This window comes from Heteronotia binoei, chromosome 21 (genome assembly GCF_032191835.1).
Source record: "Heteronotia binoei isolate CCM8104 ecotype False Entrance Well chromosome 21, APGP_CSIRO_Hbin_v1, whole genome shotgun sequence".
NCBI classification, from domain to species: Eukaryota; Metazoa; Chordata; class Lepidosauria; order Squamata; family Gekkonidae; genus Heteronotia; species Heteronotia binoei.
The window spans coordinates 123,502,318-123,523,798 of record NC_083243.1 but is presented as its reverse complement, the minus strand read 5'-3'; the positions used below and the strand labels follow the sequence as shown (position 1 = coordinate 123,523,798).

General features: G+C 42.2%; 1 protein-coding gene across 1 annotated transcript in view; it reads right to left on the bottom strand.

Annotated features, from left to right (window-relative positions):
* Positions 1-21,481, bottom strand: part of SLC17A6 (solute carrier family 17 member 6) — an 86,852-nt gene that overhangs the window by 10,836 nt on the left and 54,535 nt on the right. The window contains exons 4-6 of the mRNA XM_060262071.1: positions 11,872-11,986; positions 10,849-10,936; positions 9,817-9,903 (exon numbers count right to left, since the gene is read on the bottom strand). Coding sequence (XP_060118054.1) covers positions 9,817-9,903; positions 10,849-10,936; positions 11,872-11,986 — 290 coding nt within the window. The remainder of the gene's footprint in view (positions 1-9,816; positions 9,904-10,848; positions 10,937-11,871; positions 11,987-21,481) is intronic.

Sequence of the window (21,481 nt, the reverse complement as noted above, 5' to 3'; positions counted from 1 at the left end):
GGGGTGCACCTTGGAGTCATTATAGCCATTCCAGAGAACTCCAGAGCAGTTAGTAGGGTCAAAATGGGTGCATAGCTCTCACTGTTGGCATAGGAAATAATGCCAGTAAGGCATGAGGCACTGCTGATCTGACAGTTACTATCAGGCAGATGACTCAGGAAGATCTATCAGAGGAGAACTGGTTCTAGCCAGTAGAATGATGTAATCAGGTGAGGAGTACAGAATGACTCAGCACTGTCTCCTCATTGGTACAGTAATTAGGAGCAAAAGTATATTAATGAAGCTACGCTGTACATATTACCCTCTTACTATTCTATGATTGATTGGCGGAGCATTATGATGGAGAGTTTGTATATATGTAAAATAAAATCTTGTATATAGTTTAAGATCACAGTGTGGTGTTGGCTGTGTTAAACTATTGCTCATCAGAGCAGAAGGGCAGTGGCAGACAAAGGCAGTCACAAATCTGCTATACAACGGCAAACACTTGAAGTGCTCTAAGGCTGACTGATGCCATGAACTTGTGTAAGTGAGCTGAGGAGTTTTCTGTGCCATTCAGAGGTCTCAGGTGCAATCCAATCAGTCAAGGAAGTGCCATGCTGAAACAGATCACCCATTTACCGACTCAGGGCAGAGAATTACTAGCCTGCCTTTCCTGCTAGCACCCCCAAAGGAACTGAGGAGTGAGAGGAGAAAATGGCCTCCACATAATGATGCTCTAGCCATTCAGACTAGGAGAGGCAATCTACAGTATCATCTAGAAGTGACATCACAACCTCTCACATTTCCATTCTCCCCAGCCATCCTTCACAAATCTTTCAGCATTTGCAGTGGCAGTGTGGAAAACCTAGGGTTGCCAGCCTCCAGCTAAGGCCTATAGATCTTCCAAAACTACCACTGATCTCCAGACCACCAAGATCAATTCCCCTGGAGAAAATGGCAGATTTGGAGTGAGGACTCTGTGGTGTTATACTATGCTGAAATCCCTCCCTTCCCTTCCATAATCCCTGCCTTTCTTGCTAGCACCCGCAAATTTTTAGTGATTTTCCTACTTGGCAATCATATGTGAACCTTAAGCTGAAAGGACTCCAGGGTGCACTCCTACTTTATTGAGGGGAGCAACACCATCCAGGTTGAAAGCAAGCAATACAGTGCATTAAAAATTACTTTTTGCTTTCACACACACACACACCGACTCTAGTTTAGGAAACTCCTGGGGATGTGGGGATTCTGCCTGGGGATGGGGAGAGAAGAACCTTGGCAATGATGTGATGCCTGACAGTCCACCCTCTGCAGATCCTATTTCCTTCTGGGGAGCTCATCTCTGCAGTCTGGGGATCAATTATAATTCCAGAACTACCACAGCTCCAATCTTGATGTTGGTAACCCTACAGAGAATACATTCTGGAGCCCTGTGTGATGTTGCAAAGGACTCTGGGATCCCCTCCAACTTTAGTACCCTGCTTCCTATCTGATCTTCACTTTGTTATTTAAGAAAGATGGGAATGAAAGTAACATCCAGGCAGTGTATGTGAGGAAGAGGACAGGGGAGGAGATACACCTAGCTCTTCATCTCTTGTTCCCCATGGGAAGTGTCATGTGGCTAACATTTGTTGCTCACCGGTGGGTATATTTCCTTTACGGATATTACTGAGTAAGCTTCATTACTTCCCATTCATTCAAAGCTATCTCACAAATACATGTCTAAAATCCCCTCATATTTTATTTACTCACGGATGGCACCAGTTTAATATTTCTAGGAAACAGTTCTAGCTTTCCCCCAAATAAGGTCATCTGTGTCTCTAATTGCTGCATAAGAGGCCTACATTCAAGTGCAGCTTTTCCATTACAATATTGGGTTGTCAATTCAGATTAGGAAATTCCTGGAGATTTGAGGATGAGGTTTGGGGAGGGGAGGAACCTCAGATGGGTATAAGAGGCAAAACTCCAGAGTACCCGTACTCGGGCTTTCTCTGTCATGGCTCCACAGCTGTGGAATCAGCTTCCAGAAGAGATGCGGGCCCTGCGGGACTTTGAACAGTTCCGCAGGGCCTGCAAGACCATCCTGTTTCGAATGGCCTTCACTGAGTAGAACTGCTAAATAAAACTTGCCATCCGGGTAATATTAATTTTATTGGTTTTAGAATTTTAATGGATTTTAATTAGTTGTAGTTAAAATGTTATATTATACAATGTATGTATTGAATTCTTGCTGTTAGCCGCCCTGAGCCTGCTTCGGCGGGGAGGGTGGGATACAAATACAATGTGATGATGATGATGATACTGCTATAAAGTCCACCCTCCAAAGCAGCCATTTTCCCCAAGGGAACTGATCTCTTTAGTCTGGAGATCAGTTGTAATTCCAGGAGATCTCCAGGTTCTACCTGGAGACTGGCAATGATTCTGCTGTTGCATTTCTGCCTGCTCACGGCTGTTAAAAGGACAGGAACTCTGGAAGAAAAACTGGCCTGTTCGAAATCATTTCCACAGAAATAATATAAGAAGAGATTGCAAAAGGTATGCTTTCCACTTTCCACATCCCCCACTTGCAGAGCCTCTTCTGTGCTAGGCAGTGTAATTAAATTATTTTCAATCTAGCTATGTGCATTAGTTCTAAGTAAGGATCTAGTTCACTGACTTCAGCTGCTGTTGTTTTACACTGAGATAAGTGCAATGTGACTGAGTCATGGTCCTCATTGAAGCCTCATTGATACAAATCTGTTATTTCAGAAATCATTATAATTCTTCCTTTGATTTATTTTTCCTCTGCTCTAAACCTATTTGTGATGTTATTTCTTTTCAAAATCCTCTTAGAGCTTCCACCCCTCACTATTTTTTTTAAATCAGAAGTTATAGGAGCCACCATTGAGCCCTACTATGTGGCCCTGAAGGTCTCTTCAAACGACATTCTTCTATATCCACAGATGTATAGAGATTACATTTCCACAGACACAAATGACCAATTATATATTGATGGTATTTGCTTACCTCAGGGAAGCAGATCTCATATCTGATTGAAATTTTGAATGAACAAATGAAATAATAAAGGAACATTCTATAAACTGTGAGGAACTATGAATTTATCTGATGACATGGAATATCATGACTGTCATTTGTGTTCTTGCAACATTCAGTCTTGACTGCTGAAATGAAGTCTATGTGGGTTGTCCCCGAAGATTATGCAGCTTTAGCATGCAGCAGGGGTGGCCAACGGTAGCTCTCCAGATGTTTTTTGCCTACAACTCCCATCAGCCCCAGCCATCAGCCATGCTGGCTGGGGCTGATGGGAGTTGTAAACAAAAAACATTTAGAGAGCTACCGTTGGACACCCCTGGCATATAGCATCAGAGACCAATTCAGTATGCTAGTTTTTACTTTTAAAGCATTAGGTATCTAAGCACCAGCCTAGGGAGTATTTCATCTCAGGAAATCTGGCTACTCATTACCTTTAGGTCATATGGAAACCCTCCCTTTCAGCTGATAATTTGACCTTTTCTGCTACTGTATTCTAATGGATAATGTCCTTGAAGATTTTAGTCTTTCAAATCAATAGCTATGATGATATTATTATTATTACTATTCTTATTCATTAGATTTTTGAGTCTATGGTGTAAGGGAGTTTGGCAATAATTAAAGATACAAGACATAAGACTGTAATAAATAAAGAAATATATTTGTATTAATAATTAATGGCCTCAGGGAACATAACAGCATTTGCAGAAGTGAACTTTCTGACCTCCTCCTCCTGTTGCAGTTTGCCTTACCCTTCCCCCCAAATCCTGCCCCCAGGCACTGGTAGAGTTCTTGGAATAGGATGGAGGTGACATTAAGGTCTGCACTGGAAAGGAAGAATCAGTGAAAATGGCTCTCCTCTTTCATTGATGAAAGTGCCTTTAATATGTAGAAAAGCTAATTAGGATCTAAGGCATTAGGTAGTATTATTAGAGCCTCAGGCCTTGCATGTGTGCCATCACATTGATTCCGATTCAGGGTGATCTTTTGAATTAATGGCCTCCAAAATGTAATGATGCTAACACCCTTGCTCAGGTCTTGCAAACTGGGGACCATGGCATCTCATGTTCCTCTTTTCCTGCTACCTTCAACTTTTCCTAGCATTATTGTGTTTTCCAGTGACTCTTGTCTAGTCTCAAGGTAAAAGAGCCTCAGTGCAGCCATTTTAGCTTCTAGGGAGAGTTCATGCTTGATTTGATTGGAATCCATTTATCTGTCGTTTTAGGGTTCTACTATATCTGTAGAGCTCTCCTCCAACACATTCTCCCTGTCAGTTTTCCTTTCATTATCCAACTTTCACACCCATACATCATAATGGGAAATGTTATGGCATGAATTAATATGATCTTGGTCATCAGCAACACATTCTTACATGTAAGGTTCTCTTCTACCTTCTTCATGGCTACCCCTCCCAGTCTCATTCTTCTGATTTCTTGGTTGCGGTCTCTCTTTTGGTTGATCATTTATTTATTTATTTATTTATTTATTTATTTATTTATTTATTTATTTATTTATTTATTTATTTATTTATTTATTTATTTTCATTAGATTTGTATTCTGCCCTCCCATTATGGGCTCAGGGTGGCTAACAACATTTTAAAATCAACAATACAGCTTAAAAACAAAACAATATAATAAAACAACAATATACAGAACTACAAGCTAGTCGTCCAAGATTCGTTTATCACCATTGCTGTTGTTATATTCGGTCCCAAAGGGCTCTGATTTTTTTTCTGGGAGGGCATTCCACCATATGGGAGCTGCCACAGAAAAAGCCCTGGCCCTGGTGGTAACCAACCAGGCTTTTTTTGATCCAGGGATCACTAAGAGATTTTGAGACCTGAGCATAGTACCCACTAGGCTGCATATGAGGAAAGGTGTTCTCAAAGTAAGCAGGCCCCAGACCATACAGGGTTTTAAAGGTTAAAGCCAGCACCTTGAAGCAAATCCAGAATGCCACATGCAACCAGTGCAGCATTTGCAGCACAGGTTGAATGTGCACCCATACAGACAGCTCCAATAGCAACCTGCCTGCTGCATTCTGCACCAGTTGCAGCTTCTAAATTTGAGTCAAGGACAGCCCCATGTAGAAGGTGTTACAGTAATCTATTCTTGAGGTGACCATCAAATGGATCACTGCTGCCAAGTTGCTGTGATCCAGGAATGGATCTGACTGCCGTATCCGCCAAAGATGGTAAAATGCCAATTTGGCAGTGGCTGCTACCTGGGTCTCCATTGTCAATGAAAGCTCCAGGAGCACCCCCAAGCTCTTGACCTGGGACACTGGTGCTAAAGGTGCCCAATCAAAGGCTGGCAGGGAAATCTCTTCCTAGGCCACCGCGACTTAAGTGCAGGATCTCCATCTTTGTAGGATTCACCACGGCTTACAATGCCAGGTCTAGATTTTCCAGGGCACAGCCAGACCAGCCACCCATCAATAGATAGAGCTGGGTGTCATCTGCATATCGATGGCATCCTAGCCCATATCTCCAGACAATCTGAGCAAGGGGGGCACATATAGATGTTGAATAGCATTGGGCAGAGAATTGCCCCTTGAGGCACACCAGGTATTAGTGGGTGCCTTTGGGATGATTCCCCCCCTATTGCCACCCTTTGTCCCTGACTTTGGAGAAAAGAGGTAAGCCATTGAAGGGCAGACCCCTGAATCCCCATGTCAGCAAGGCGGCAGGTCAGTAGCTGGTGGTCGACTGTATCAAATGCAACCAACAGATCTAACAACAACAGCACCGCCGAACAACCTTGATTCAGATGCCTCTGGAGATCATCCATGAGGGCAACCAGTACCATCTCCATCCCATGACCTGGGTGGAAGCTGGACTGAAATGGATCTAATATGGAAGTGTCCTCCAGAAACCCCTGTAGATGTACTGCCATTGCCCTCTCAAAGGGTAAGTTCAACACTGGCTGATAGTTCACCAATTTGGCCAGGTCCAAAGATGACTTTTTAAGGAGAGGATAAACCATTGCTTTTTTAAGAGGTGTGGGAAAGGTCCCTTCAATATAGGACCTGTTGATAATCTCCTGCAATGGTACCTGCAGCTCTGTCCAGCAATCATGTATCAGCCATGGGTCCAAATTGCAGGTAGTGGGATGTACAGCACAGAGGACTCTGTCAACTTCCTCAAGGCCAAGTGGAGTGAATTGATCTAGAGTCAAATCAGAAGACCTGCTTGGAGCCTCAAGCTCCCTTACTGTATCAAAGTTGGCAGGGAGGTTGTGGTGGAGCAACAGACCTTATCTGCAAAAAGAAAGTCTAAAAAGCCTCACAGCCAATCTCCAATTCCCTAGCATTTGGTTTGCCCTGTGGCAAGTTAGTAAGGGTCCGAATTTGTACTAAACAATTGGGCTAGGCAAGAATTCGCAGATGCAATCTGAGCCACAAAGTACGCCTCATTTGATGCCTTGACTGCTACATCATAGGTCTTCATAAGCAGCCTATAAGATGTTCTTATTGCCTCATCCCGAGTACATTGCTATCGCCTCTCTAGCCATCTAAGTTGCCTTTTTCTCAGTCGCAACTCTGGGGTATACCATGGTGCAAGCCGTGAGCAGCAGTGAAGAGGGCACTGGGGAGCAATCTTGTCAATGGCTACATAGAGTTTTTGGTGCCACATCTCTGCTAATACATCTAGTGATTCGCTAGAGGGCCAGGGATTCCACAAAACTATCTGAAGCCACATAGGGTCCAGCTGGCTTCACAGGCGAGCAAATACGCTTGCCATTTATACAGGGTTGTAGTGAAGCATCCACATGGGCCCTCAGGCCAAAGTGGTCTGACCATGGCACTGCCTCAGCAGTAAACTGGTCCACTAAAACTCCTGCTGCAAAGATCAAATCCAGCATGTGCCGGCCTGGTGGGTGGTAGTTGTTAAGTATTGGGAGAGCCCCAGTGCCACCATGGAAGACACCAGGTCCATCACCTGTATGGAGTTTGCATCATCGGCATAGATGTTGAAGTCACCTAGGACTAGAAGCCACGGGTAAGGCACTGGCCAGTGTGTTAGGCGGTTGGTACACCAGCCAGATAGCCAATCTCTTCCCTACATTCCATACCAGGCCAACACACTAAATGCTGGTGATCACTGGAGTCAGAAGTGCCCAGGAGTAAGTCTCCCTTATGAATAGTGCCACCCCTCCCCCCACCCGCTAGTCCAAGACTGGTGAAGGACTGAGTACCCAGGATGAGCCACTTGAGACATGGCTACTTTCTCTCCATCTCACACCCAGATCTCAGTCACACAAGCCAGGTCCATAGTCTGCTCATGCAGAAAGTCCTGAAGGATTGTGGTCTTATTATGTGGCTCTGGCATTGCACAACACCAAGGACAGAGGTGAGTAATTTCCCTGAGCCCTATTACCTGCTACCCTAGAGATGGGACATAGGCCGGAAAGAGGGCGAGCCTTTCCATATCTCAATTTCCTTCCCTTTAACCCTTGCCTATTCTCACTGCTACACTTTCCCCATCCCATGAGCACTGGAATCCTTTGACCTGACATCACCACCTGGTCTTTGCAACAGCGATGTCCTATTTATACCCAATTTTGGCGTATTAATTTTTTATGCTTATACAGATTTTTCTGTGTTTACTCCTATGTCTTTTCCTATGTCTGCTCTTAACCTAATACGTAACAATGATGGAGCCAAGGAATGGAAAAATTTCAATTTCTTGTTACCCCTAAAGTTATGTAAATCCCCAGTAGTCATTATGTCTTCTTGATATTCACTGTAATCCTGCTTTGGTACTTTTGGCTTTAAGTTTCATCAATAGTAGTTTCAAGTCTTCACTATTTTCCGCCAGTAATGTGATGTCATCTGCATATAATGTTCCTTCCACCAATTTTCATCCTGTCTTCAACTAAATCGATCCCATTTTTCCTTATATGTTCTGCATATAGATAGAAGTGACAGGAAAATAAAATGCATCCTTGTCTGACACTTTTGTCAACTGGAAACCATTCTGTTTCTCCATATTCTGTCTTAACAGTAGTCTCTTTCCTGGAGTATAGGTTGCTCATTAAAACAATCAAGTGTTGTGGCACACCCATTTCTTTTTAAAACCAACCATAGTTTTTCATGATCCACACAGTCAAAAACTTTGCTGTAACCTGTGAAACATAAGCTGGTTTTCTTCTGAAATTCTATTGTAGGCTTCGGTAACCAGCATAAATTTGCAATATAACCTCTAGTACCTCTTCCTTTTCTGAATCCAACATGAACATTAGGCACTTGTCTTTATGGTAACAGTCTTTGTCATAAGCTTTTGAACATCACTTTACTTGTGTGAGAAAATAATGTAATGGTCTGCCAGCTGCTGCAGTCTTTGAAGTCTCCTTTTTCAGAACTAGAATTAAGACTGAACATTTCCAGTCTGTGTGCCATTGTTTTGTTTTCCATATTTGTTGGCATGTTCTTAAGATTTTGGTGACTTTTGTTCTGTGGCTTGGAATAGCTCGATTGATATTCTGTCTACTCCCAGTGATTTGTTTCACACAATTGCTCTCAGTACAGCTTTTACTTCACTTTCTAAAACTGTATGTTTCTTCTTCAGAAGTTTCTTCTTTGAAGGAATCTGTTATCCTTTTATCTCTTTTGTATAGTTCTTCAGTATATTGTTTCCAACTTTTCTTTATTTTGTCCTGTTCAGTTTGTGTATTTCTGTGCTGATCTTTCAGCATGCCAAACTGTGCTTTGAATTCCCCTTTGATTTCTTGGATCTTGTGGAACAGATCTCTTGCTCTTCCCTTTTTGTTATTCTCTTGTATTTCTTGGTTATTAGTACAGTTCTCTTTTTCTCTGCATGCAAGTCATGGGAACACTGCATTTGGGCTTCTGGTTCTATTTCCTTCACCTTTTACTTTTTTCCCTTGTCTTTAGACTTGTCTTTCCTTTAGACCTTTTCCTTTTCCTTGCCTTTCCTTTAGACCTTTTCCTTTTCCTTGCCTTTCCTTTAGACTTCTGAAATAGTCATCCATGGAGCCTTGCCTTACAACAGCATTATTAAATAGAATACTTCCATTTCATTCTGCAGATTGGTGGAGTCTTGTGGCTATGTGGTAAACTCGTGAGCTTGCTGAAATTTGATCTAAAGATATCCAGTTCAGTTTTTATGCTAAACTTGTCAGAGATCAGGGAGTAGCTACCATGCTCTCTGAGTAATGTGCTGGAATTTTCTGGGTTGGGATTTTAAACGACTCCCTTATGGCAGCAGGTAAGCAGAGTTCCATCACCTACTCCATGACTTAATGATCAATTGCCATGCTTATTTTTAATCTCCCACCCTCCAAGAAGCTTAGAAGCAGGGGTCGCTTTGTAGAAAAATAGGTGGTGGAGCTCATCCAGGGACTGTTATGCAGCTGTACCTACTATTCAATGGACAAGGTGGGGAGGAGGAGGAGGAACCCTCAGAAAGGTTCAGCAGCTGCACTCCTGTGAGCTCCTGCTGAATCCAAGGCCTGCTTAGAAGTATATAGTTATACATAGTTTCCGTCATCTTACAACCTGGTCTCCCAACTCTATGAAACAGGTTAGGCTGTGAAAAAAACAACAAACTGACCCCAAGTTCCCAGTGAGCTTCATGGCTGACTTGAAGCCAGGTCTATCCACCCTATTCACCTATTTTCCACACACACTGGCCTCATGCTATGCTTTTGATCTAATCTTCCGATGTATCATAAAGTCTAACAACAATACATGGCATTTTATTAATAATATAATAGTATTTAAAAATCCAGTCAGTCTATAGCTATACAGACAAGAAATGAGGCAGATAAGGCATATCATACCATACACATAGAACACAGACGACCATCCAGTATATTGCACTAATATCCCAGCCAAAGGCATTGCAATAACTGCACCTGCATAGGAACCTGGAAAAGAAGGCAGACATTTACAAAATGGAAATGCTTATGGGGGGGGGGGGGGGGTAACAAGGCTGAAATAAATATTTATAAAAAATCACATGTATAGTGTGTGTGCAAACTGAATAAATTAAGCCCTGTTGAATAAATTGCCTAGTTTCAAAACATAAAGGTACTTCGGATTTTGCAGACTTTTGAAGAAAACTATTCATTGATATTTTCTGGACAAAATATCTGAATGTAGATTATATGGATAATTTTACAAATGTTAATTGACTGATACTATTGTGTGATTTCTTCATACAACTCTATCATACACTTTGGTAGGAAATACATCAGAGAAGAAGATGAAGAAGATATTGGATTTATATCCCGCCCTCCACTCCGAAGAGTCTCAGAGCGGCTCCCAATCTCCTTTACCTTTCTCCCCCACAACAGACACCCTGTGAGGTGGGTGGGGCTGGAGAGGGCTCTCACAGCAGCTGCCCTTTCAAGGACAACCTCTGCCAGAACTATGGCTGACCCAAGGCCATTCCAGCAGGTGCAAGTGGAGGAGCGGGGAATCAAACCCGGTTCTCCCAGATAAGAGTTCGCACACTTAACCACTACACCAAACTGGCTCTCAATTCACATTCTTAATCCATTTGGCTTTTTTTGTCAGTCTGGAATGTAGGTAGGTAAGGTGATGTGGTCCTCTAAATGTTGCACACCATGCTCAGATCATTTATTTACTATCACAGTTTTAAGTATTTAACATTGTGATCCTATACAAGTTCCCAGTTTTCTTAATAATTTCAGAAGTGTGAGATTGCTATACTAAGCATTCTTATGTAAAAGTGAATTCTACTGAAAACCAGTATTTATTGTGAATAAATCAAAGAAAGAAAGAAAAATCTAGTTAACTTCAGATGAGAATACGGTCAAATGATAGCAAGAATTTAGGATGTTACTTACCGCAGAAAGAAGTAGTTGCTAGTCTACTTCTCTCTAGAGGAGGTGCCCACTTGCTCCATATTCCATGGCAGGCTGGGTAAGTTACGCCCTGTGGAATAGGTTGCTTAGTTTATACACACTTCCTGGTCATATCATTTTATATTATTTGTAACTGGTATTATGAAACTAACAGGACTTGCCAAGGAGGTCAAAATCATTCTTAAAACATATGACAAACAAACTAGAAAAGAGGGGTTCATAATTTTTTGATAAGATAATATGTGCTTGTTGAAGAGAATTCCCATTTTCTCACTTTGCTTATACTTGCCTTGGATAAAGGGGGGGGGGAAATTCTCTCCTCAGATCTGTTCTAGTGAACAGGCCCCTTCTGTAGAACTGATGATAGCCACAGTAGTCCTTCAGACTACAATCTCCTCAAAGCTACTCAGACCAAACCCAGCAAGGGATTACATATTTTACTCAGCTCCATGGACCTCTGGAATCATCAGGACTCCAAGGATTTTCTCTACATAATCTCCCCCTCTTGGCAATCCTGTGAATTGTTTGTGGGACTCCATCCTGGCATCTGTGCTGCCTTTGCATTTTAGGTATCAGGTGAAGAGGTTTCCATATTCCAGGGCTCCTGGTGGTAAATAAAGGGATTTTCCACACTCTCCTCTTTACTTATTCAAAGTTAGTTAACTTCAAAAAAACTTGCAGTTCTAGTGGTGTGGGGATGTAATAATTACCCTTTTACTGCAGTTGTGTTTTATTGTAAGTTACAGTAACTTGGCTTTTTGATGGAAGGCAGCATAAAAAATTCTACCAAATAAATACATAAATCATGTAATCTGACCAATCCTTTAGTAGCCTCAGGATGCATTTCCACACATGTGTTCCAGTGCAACCACTACACTGTTCCTCATGGTGATTCTTAGAAGAGAAAAGCAGCACCAAAATGAAAGAGAGGTCATGGGTAGCAGCCCTTCCTCCTATTCAATTTAGCAGTGGCAATACAAAATTCAATTTCTATTTTTTCCATACCTCAACAAGACCTTGTAAGATTCTAACGAAGATAACACATCCAAAATGTACTCGCGCTGCAGATGGTATTAGCATGTTGAGAGTGGAAGTCAGGAGTATAGCTGCACCAAACACCCTGTAAGAGAACAGAAAGGTGACAGATATGTAATTCTTTAATTTTTATGTTAAGTCCTGTCGATTTGCTTCCAACCCATGGTGACCCTATGAATTAATGACCTCCCAAACATCCTGTTGATAACAGCCTTGCTTAGATCTTGCAAACTAGAGGCTGTTGCCTTCTTTATTGAGTCAATCCATCTGATTGTGGCATATCTGTCTTTCTTATATTTATGCCTATATTGTATACCAACTCATATACATCTGGTTCCATCTGTCTCCCAGATTTCAGGCACAGGAAGTTCCTTCTGCTCCCCAAGATTTGTTATAGTGTGACTTTGGCCAGTCACTTCAGTCTACCCATCTGACAGGATTATTGCAAAATGGAATAATGGAGAAACTATATATAGTGCCTTGATTTCCATGGGGGAGGGGCAGGATAAAAATTAGATAGATAGGTGGATGAATATATTCAGGAAAAAAATCTCTTAACCATTAGCTCCCAATGATAAAGCATCAATTAACTACCTTTGACCCTTAGCCATTCACCATCATAACAATAGATGACCACTCAGCAGCCAGTATACACAATTGATGTTAAGTACCACACATCTTTATTTATACTGAACTTTAAATATGACACAATTAAAAGACAAAAGCTCTATCTGTTACTCAGTCTGTGATGTCCAATTTAACCATGGAAGTCACCACCCTTAAAGTGAGCAAATATAACTAATATGAAAATCAGCTCCAAAAACTAATGTGCACAGTGTCAGTGCTGAATAACTAAACTTAGCCAAGAAATTCCTCCTTGACCTTGAACAAGTCATCTGTTTTCTCAGGCTACTTTTAAGGGTAAATTAAATAAGGATGTCTTGTTGGCTTTAACAGGAAAGAGTGTTTGGAGGGCAGTCATCAATGACCGTTTTCGCACACAGCTTACCTCGCAGTCACAGTCCTGTTCCCTCCGCAGAGTCTGGTCGGATTTCCCACCATCTGCGCTGAAGTTACAGGAAGTGCCGCAGCTTTTGCGTAGTAAACGTAAACCGCTAAGACCCAGTTTACGTTTGCTACGCAAAAGCCGTGGCACTTCCTGTAACTCCAGCGCAGATGGTGGGAAATCTGACAGACGCTGCGGAGGGAACAGGATTGTGACTGCGAGGTAAGCTGTGTGAGAAAAAGGTAAATGTCACCATTACTTTGAGCCAGAAGTGTGGTTTGTCATGTATTTGTTAAGAATTATACTTGTTGAAGCAGGAAGGAGGTCTACATTGCAAGCACAGTTCCAGTGCATGTCTTCCATGCATCTGTTTATTCACACAAGCAGTTAGAAATCTTGAACTGGAAATAGGATTGATTTTGTCTGAAAAATCAGACAAATGACTTAAGGCAGCTGCACAGGAAAAGGTCATTTGGTCCATGGAGGATGCTCCACTGAGATGAGCTTCCACTTCTCTCTCTCTTATTATTAATACATCCCATCCAGCCTCTTTCTATATAAACAATATCTCAATCTCTAGAGACAGAGAGCCAGAATGTGTGACAGACTGCATATCCCTATGTCTGACAGCTTTTCCTCACAAGTTTCCTGTAATTTTTTTCCTCCAGAGATTAACAATCCTGGCCTGAATTCAGTATTTACTTTTAACATATACAGTAGGTTATATTTCCTGAACAATGAAATATATAACAAAGCATGAGTGGTTCATTTCCTTGTATTTTATTCCTAGGCTATCCACTCCAGAACCTTTAATCTCATATGCAAGTATCAAGATACACAATAAAGGTGGATAGTTTTACTACATATGTTCTCTATATTAATATACAGACACTTCTGTAGAATGCAGGCACTATAGCACTATGTATATTGACTCAGAAATAAGCGCCACTGAGTTTACTGAGTTTATTCACAGCTACATGTGTAAAGCATTGCAGTTTGGCAGTGATCCTGAGCACACTTTCCAGGGAATAATCCCACTGAACTCAGTACAACTCTGTAGAACTTGTTTCTGAGTCATATGGGAAGAACAAAAATAAACCCCTTCTTTATGACCCATTCTGTATTAATCTCTTACAGTTTTTTTAAAGAAATGGCCATTAATATGTTAATTTTATTCATTGTAATTACTTTCCTATTTTATCTCTTGCAGCCTAAAGTTTTAATAACACATATATAAATGCACATCTCATCTTTTAAATGTGTAGGGCCCTGAGGGATATATTGCTGTTCCACCAGGCTGTTGGTTGAGGCAACCAAGCAACCTGGAAGACTGTAGCCCTCCCCCCAATACTGCTTTCACTGCTGATAATACTGAAATACCATCTACTGTTGTATGTAGCCCAGTTTAGGAAGCTGGACACCAATCAAGTCCAGTCAGTCAGAACCTCCCTGTTTTTAATGATTTTATATTATTTTTATTAGAGAGGCCTGAGAGGAGCAGAACAGAGCAGAGCAGCTCTGAAAGGCTGAGACAGCTGGAGAAGTTGCTAAGAATTTCTGTGTTTTGAAAGACTTCATTCTGAGGCTTGGGTGACTGCTGAAAAGGCTGAGTTGTGATAGCTGGGGAACTGCTGTATGTTTGGGTGAGTGGGCTAAAGGTGAAAGTGATTGATTGATTGATTGAGAGTAATTGTTGATGATTGCTTAGGAGTGGTCTACTCCACCCTCTTTGCATTTTAAGCTGCGCCTTGCCAAAGGCTGAGCACATCTCAGAGAGGCCTGAGAGGAGCAGAACAGAGCAGAGCAGCTCTGAAAGGCTGAGACAGCTGGAGAAGTTGCTAAGAATTTCTGTGTTTTGAAAGACTTCATTCTGAGGCTTGGGTGACTGCTGAAAAGGCTGAGTTGTGATAGCTGGGGAACTGCTGTATGTTTGGGTGAGTGGGCTAAAGGTGAAAGTGATTGATTGATTGATTGATTGATTGATTGAGAGTAATTGTTGATGATTGCTTAGGAGTGGTCTACTCCACCCTCTTTGCATTTTAAGCTGCGCCTTGCCAAAGGCGCGAGCCTTTGGCACGAGCCGAAGGGCGAGAGCTAAAGGGCTCTTGGCCTGTGGCTCTTTGCCTGGGGGCTTCCGAAGGACCAGGAACCCAGATCCCTGATTTCCTTGTTCTCCCAATAAGGTAAGTTGACCTTCCAGAGGGGGAGCCACGTAAACAACAGCATTTAAAGAGGACTGTATATTTAATATATATATATATATATATATATATATATATATATATATATATATATATATATATATATATATATATATATATATATATATATATATATATATATATATAATGAAGGTAGAATGCCAGCAGGGGGGTGGGGGCTTTCCAGTGTTTTGCACTGAGTGTCACATGTATGACTATCTGCCCACAGGACAAAAGTCTTGGGTGTGTGCTCGATGCAAGGAGCTCCTGGTCCTCAGGGAACGGGTTCGTGCCCTTGAGGCCGAGGTGACTGCCCTGGAGAAGCAGAGACAGTCAGTTAGGCAATTGGGGAAGACTCTCGGGGGCGTATTAGATGAGCCCCACTCTGAATGTGGCAGCCCCGTTGCTGCCAGAGAGCGTGAGGGTCGAGAGGGAACAGGGCACCTTGCTGAGGACAAGGGGAATGCGCCCTCAGAAGGGACCTCTTCTTCGGTTGGTGAGCAGGTATCCTTTCGCGCCAAGGAACCATCCCTGGGCAGGGGGAGAAGGGGGGTCTTGGTAGTTGGTGATTCGATCCTTAGGCAAGTAGATAGCTGGGTGGCAAAACTGCGTATTGACCGTATGGTGACTTGCCTGCCTGGTGCGAAGGTAGCGGACATTACACGTGTAGTAGATAGGCTGATAGACAGTGCTGGGGAGGAGCCTGTGGTCGTGGTGCATGTTGGCACCAACGATGTGGGGAAATGCAGTCGTGAGGTCCTGGAGGAGGAATTTAGGCTGCTAGGTGGGAGACTTAAGGCCAGGACCTCCAAGGTGGCCTTCTCGGAAGTGCTACCTGTTCCACGTGCAGGGCAGGAGAGACAGGCGCAAATTAGAAGTCTCAATGCGTGGATGAGACGATGGTGTAAGGAGGAAGGGTTTAAGTTTGTTAGGCACTGGGATGCTTTCTGGAACAAGCGGGAGCTGTACAAAAGAGACGGTCTCCACTTGTCTCCGGATGGAACCAGGCTGCTGGCGCTTAAAATCAAAAAGGTGGCAGAGCAGTTTTTAAACTAAATCTTGGGGGAAAGCCGACAGGAGATGGAATGTCTCTGGTTCGGGAGGACTCATCTCAAAGACATGAAGGGTTGGCTTCTATTTTTCTACCGAGTAACGGATCAGAGTTGTCCACTGTGATGGTGACAAACAGTATGGACTGTCTGCCAGAGTCTCGAGGCGGCAGGACAGAGGTGGTGGGCCTAGCTTGCCTGGGAAATTATAAATGTTTGTATGCAAATGCTAGAAGTGTCTGAAGTAAAATTGGTGAATTGGAATGTTTAGTGTTGGGAGAAAACATAGACATTGTGGGAATTTCAGAAACTTGGTGGAATGAGGAGAATCAGTGGGACACGGTGATTCCTGGATATAAGTTATATCAGAAGGATAGGGAGGGAAGGGTTGGAGGTGGGGTGGCTCTGTATGTCAGAGAGGATATACGGTCCAGTAAGACTGAGGTCAGAGAATTAGATTCCCTTTTAGAAATGCTTTGGGTTGAAATAGAGGGCCCAAAAGGAAATTTAACTATGGGAGTTTGTTATCGCCCACCAAATCAAAAGAGAGAGGATGATTATAATATGATGGAAGGATTAAAGATAGCGGCTAAACGTAAAAACTGTGTCGTAATAGGTGATTTTAACTACCCGCAGATTGATTGGGTCAATATGTGTTCTGGTCGAGAGAAAGAGATTGAGTTTCTTGATGCTCTCAATGACTGTGCTATGGAGCAGATGGTCTCAGAACCTACTAGAGGTGGGGCGATCCTGGATCTGGTCCTAAGTAATGCCCAAGACTTGGTGAGAGACGTAAAAGTGATTGCGCCGCTTGGGAACAGTGACCATAATGTTATTGATTTCACCGTTTGTATAAATAGGGAGTTGCCCAAAAAGACCGCCACAACCACATTTAACTTTAAAAGGGGTAAATTCTCTGAGATGAGGAGGCATGTGAGGAGGAAACTGAAAGGAAAGGTAAATACGGTCAAAACCCTTGGGGAAGCTTGGAGACTATTTAAAACTATAATCCTAGAAGCTCAGATAAAATACATACCACAAGTTAGGAAAGGCACAAACAGGTATAAGAAGAGGCCAGCGTGGTTAACAAACAAAGTAATGGAAGCTGTAAAAGGTAAGAAGGACTCCTTTAAGCGGTGGAAAACCAGTCCAAGTGAGATTAATAAAAGGGAACACAGGCAGTGGCAAATCAAATGCAAGACTGTGATCAGGCAGACAAAAAGGGACTATGAGGAGCATATTGCAAAAAACATAAAGACCAACAATAAAAATTTCTTCAAATATATTAGAAGTAGGAAACCAGCCAGGGAGGCAGTGGGGCCCTTGGATGACCATGGGGTAAAAGGATTACTGAAGGAGGATGGGGAAATGGCTGAGAAGCTGAATGCATTTTTTGCCTCCGTCTTCACCGTGGAAGATGAGAAGTGTTTGCCCGCCCCAGAACCACTAATATTGGAAGGGGTGTTGAAAGACCTGAGTCAGATTGAGGTGACAAAAGAGGAGGTCCTACAACTAATAGACAAATTAAAAATTAATAAGTCACCGGGTCCGGATGGCATACATCCGAGAGTTCTGAAAGAACTCAAAGTTGAACTTGTGGATCTTCTAACAAAAATCTGTAATCTTTCATTGAAATCTGCCTCTGTTCCTGAGGACTGGAAGGTAGCAAATGTCACCCCCATCTTTAAAAAGGGTTCCAGAGGGGATCCAGGAAATTACAGGCCAGTCAGTCTGACTTCAATACCGGGAAAGTTGATAGAAACCATTATCAAAGACAGAATGAGTAGGCACATTGATGAACACGAGTTATTGAGGAAGACTCAGCATGGGTTCTGTAAGGGAAGATCTTGCCTCACTAACCTGTTACATTTCTTTGAGGGGGTAAACAAACTTGTGGACAAAGGAGACCCGATAGATGTTGTTTACCTTGACTTCCAGAAAGCTTTTGATAAAGTTCCTCATCAAAGACTCCTTAGAAAGCTTGAGAGTCATGGAGTAAAAGGACAGGTCCTCTTGTGGATCAAAAACTGGCTGAGTAATAGGAAGCAGAGAGTGAGTATAAATGGGCAGTCTTCGCAGTGGAGGACGGTAAGCAGTGGGGTGCCGCAGGGCTCGGTACTGGGTCCCATGCTCTTTAACTTGTTCATAAATGATTTAGAGTTGGGAGTGAGCAGTGAAGTGGCCAAATTTGCGGATGACACTAAATTGTTCAGGGTGGTGAGAACCAGAGAGGATTGTGAGGAACTCCAAAGGGATCTGTTGAGGCTGGGTGAGTGGGCGTCAACGTGGCAGATGCGGTTCAATGTGGCCAAGTGCAAAGTAATGCACATTGGGGCCAAGAATCCCAGCTACAAATACAAGTTGATGGGGTGTGAACTGGCAGAGACTGACCAAGAGAGAGATCTTGGGGTCGTGGTAGATAATTCACTGAAAATGTCAAGACAGTGTGCGTTTGCAATAAAAAAGGCCAACGCCATGCTGGGAATTATTAGGAAGGGAATTGAAAACAAATCAGCCAGTATCATAATGCCCCCGTATAAATCGATGGTGCGGTCTCATTTGGAGTACTGTGTGCGGTTCTGGTCGCCACACCTCAAAAAGGATATTATAGCATTGGAGAAAGTTCAGAAAAGGGCAACTAGAATGATTAAAGGGCTGGAACACCTTCCCTATGAAGAAAGGTTGAAACGCTTAGGGCTCTTTAGCTTGGAGAAACGTCGACTGAGGGGTGACATGATAGAGGTTTACAAGATAATGCATGGGATGGAGAAAGTAGAGAAAGAAGTACTTTTCTCCCTTTCTCACAATACGAGAACTCGTGGGCATTCGTTGAAATTGCTGAGCAGACAGGTTAAAACGGATAAAAGGAAGTACTTCTTCACCCAAAGGGTGATTAACATGTGGAATTCACTGCCACAGGAGGTGGTGGCGGCCACAAGCATGGCCACCTTCAAGAGGGGGTTAGATAAAAATATGGAGCAGAGGTCCATCAGTGGCTATTAGCCACAATGTGTATGTGTGTGTGTATGTATATATATATATATATATATATATATATATATATATATATATATATATATATATATATATATATATATATATATATATATATATTTGGCCACTGTGTGACACAGAATGTTGGACTGGATGGGCCATTGGCCTGATCTAACATGGCTTCTCTTATGTTCTTATGTTCTTATTGAGGTTGATTGCTATTTATATTGATTTGACATGTTTTTTTTCAATGAGATCCACCCTGAGTCCACTTGCAGGGAGGGCAGAATATAAATATGAATGAATGAATGAATGAATGAAAGAAAGAATGAAGGTCTCCCCCTTTCATTAAATGTTTCTGAGATCATTGCTTCTTTCAGTACCAGAACACATTTTTACTTTATGGCCCTTCCTGTAGTTCTTTATAAGAAGCAAGAACTTCAAATGGTATTGATTATCTGACTTTCTGCGTGAACTTATGATACATTTGAACAAGCACAGCAGTAGCTCATAACATTGGACTGAAGGGTTCCAAAGCTGGCACAAGCATGTGACAGGCTGCATTTGTCCAAATTTCTGGTTATCCAGATGTGTTCTTAGTAGACATCACTAGCCTAATAGGCATCACCTGGTTTGACATATAATGTCAATTTTTACTAGGGATGACTGACTGAATGGATAATGTGCCTTTGAGCTGTAACCAACTAATGGTGATCCCATCTGCGGGGTGTTCAAGGCAAGAGATGAGCAGATGTGGTTTGCTATCACTTTCCTCTGCATAGCAACCCCATGGTGGTCACCCATCTAAGTACTAACTGCAGCTGATTCTACTTAGCTTCCTGGCTCAGACAAGCTCAGGCTTGTCAACAACATTTATTCAAAAATACAAAACTCTCCTATGTATTAAATATCTGGTTTTCAAATATTTTACCTTAGGAACTCTGCCCATACTGATTTTTTTTTTTTGCAAGTAACCTCCACACCTCTGTCACAGGCTTCTTGCATATAGCAGAAGATTCTGGAAACTGTTCTAAACTGCATATACTCAATCAGGGCTTGAATTCAGCAGGAGCTCACAGGAGCGCAGTTCCTGAACCTCCAGCCAGGGTCTGCATGCAGTGGGGAGTTCTCTCCCCGCTGCACGCAGATCCTGGGGCATATGCAATTGATATATACTACTGAGCTCCTGCACCTTTTTTCCTACAAAACGACCCCTGTACTCAACACTTTCCAGTGTCTGTGTACTGCAGGGGAAGTTTAATAGTCATGCACAAGAAGTAAATTTTTAGGTAAACTTTTCTACCATTTTTGGTCATCTCAGTTACCTTTTATGGAACCCTAGGGATTCCCCAAATACAATCTGAAAGGCACCATATTAGACACTGAGATGAATCTGATAATATGGTACCATTTCACTTGTTCTATATTTCTTATTCTGTGGATTCAGCAGACAAACCAGCTGTCTGATCAAACAATGAGAAAAAAGATGCTACACTTTTGATCACTTCTTACATGGATGTCTTCCTTGGTTCTCACTTGGTTGCCTGCCCTTCTCAAGACCTTTGTGCTTTAGATACAGTTTACCCTTTGAATTATTAAACTGAGCAGAAATAAAAGTGTCCAGCTGAACTTGTTTTTGATGTTTTCCCATTATTTTCTCTCTTTTTAGAGGACACAGGCCAGCATGTCATGCCTTTGTTCTGTAACATATTTTACTTCACCTTCTCATAATGGTAGCTATACAACTGTCATCAAAACAAGGATACAGACAATGCCTAAACTTCACAATGATGGTAAATAATTTCTTCACATTCACTAAAGTCATTGCCTAAATTGTTTGTACAGGTGCATTTGCATCATTTGCAGTGTGTGTTGCCTGGAGGGAGATGGCACTGTTCTGACACAATGGATTTTGGGTAACAAATGTATTTTAAACATGTGAAGCTGCCTTCTACTGAGTCAATTCCGTGGTCCATCAAAATCAGACAAATGGCAGCTCTTTGGGGTCTCAGGCAGAGGTCTTTCACATTAATGAAATGCGTGCATAGATCTGTCCCTATCACAACAGCTCAACAGAGTGGAATCCTCATTTTGGTTAAAGGTGTCTTCTGCACTGTAATGTCCAGTCATTTATAGACCTCTTGACAACCTTTGTATCCTCTAATTAAAGAACATTAATACTTTATCACACTCTCTGTTGTTTACTGTGACTTTAAATGGAGGGAATGGAGGGGAGATAAGCTACCCTGACATTCAAATGCATCAGAGTTAAGTCTACATAACTTAGTGCATAAAATATACATTATGATTATATGTCAGCAGATGGAGCA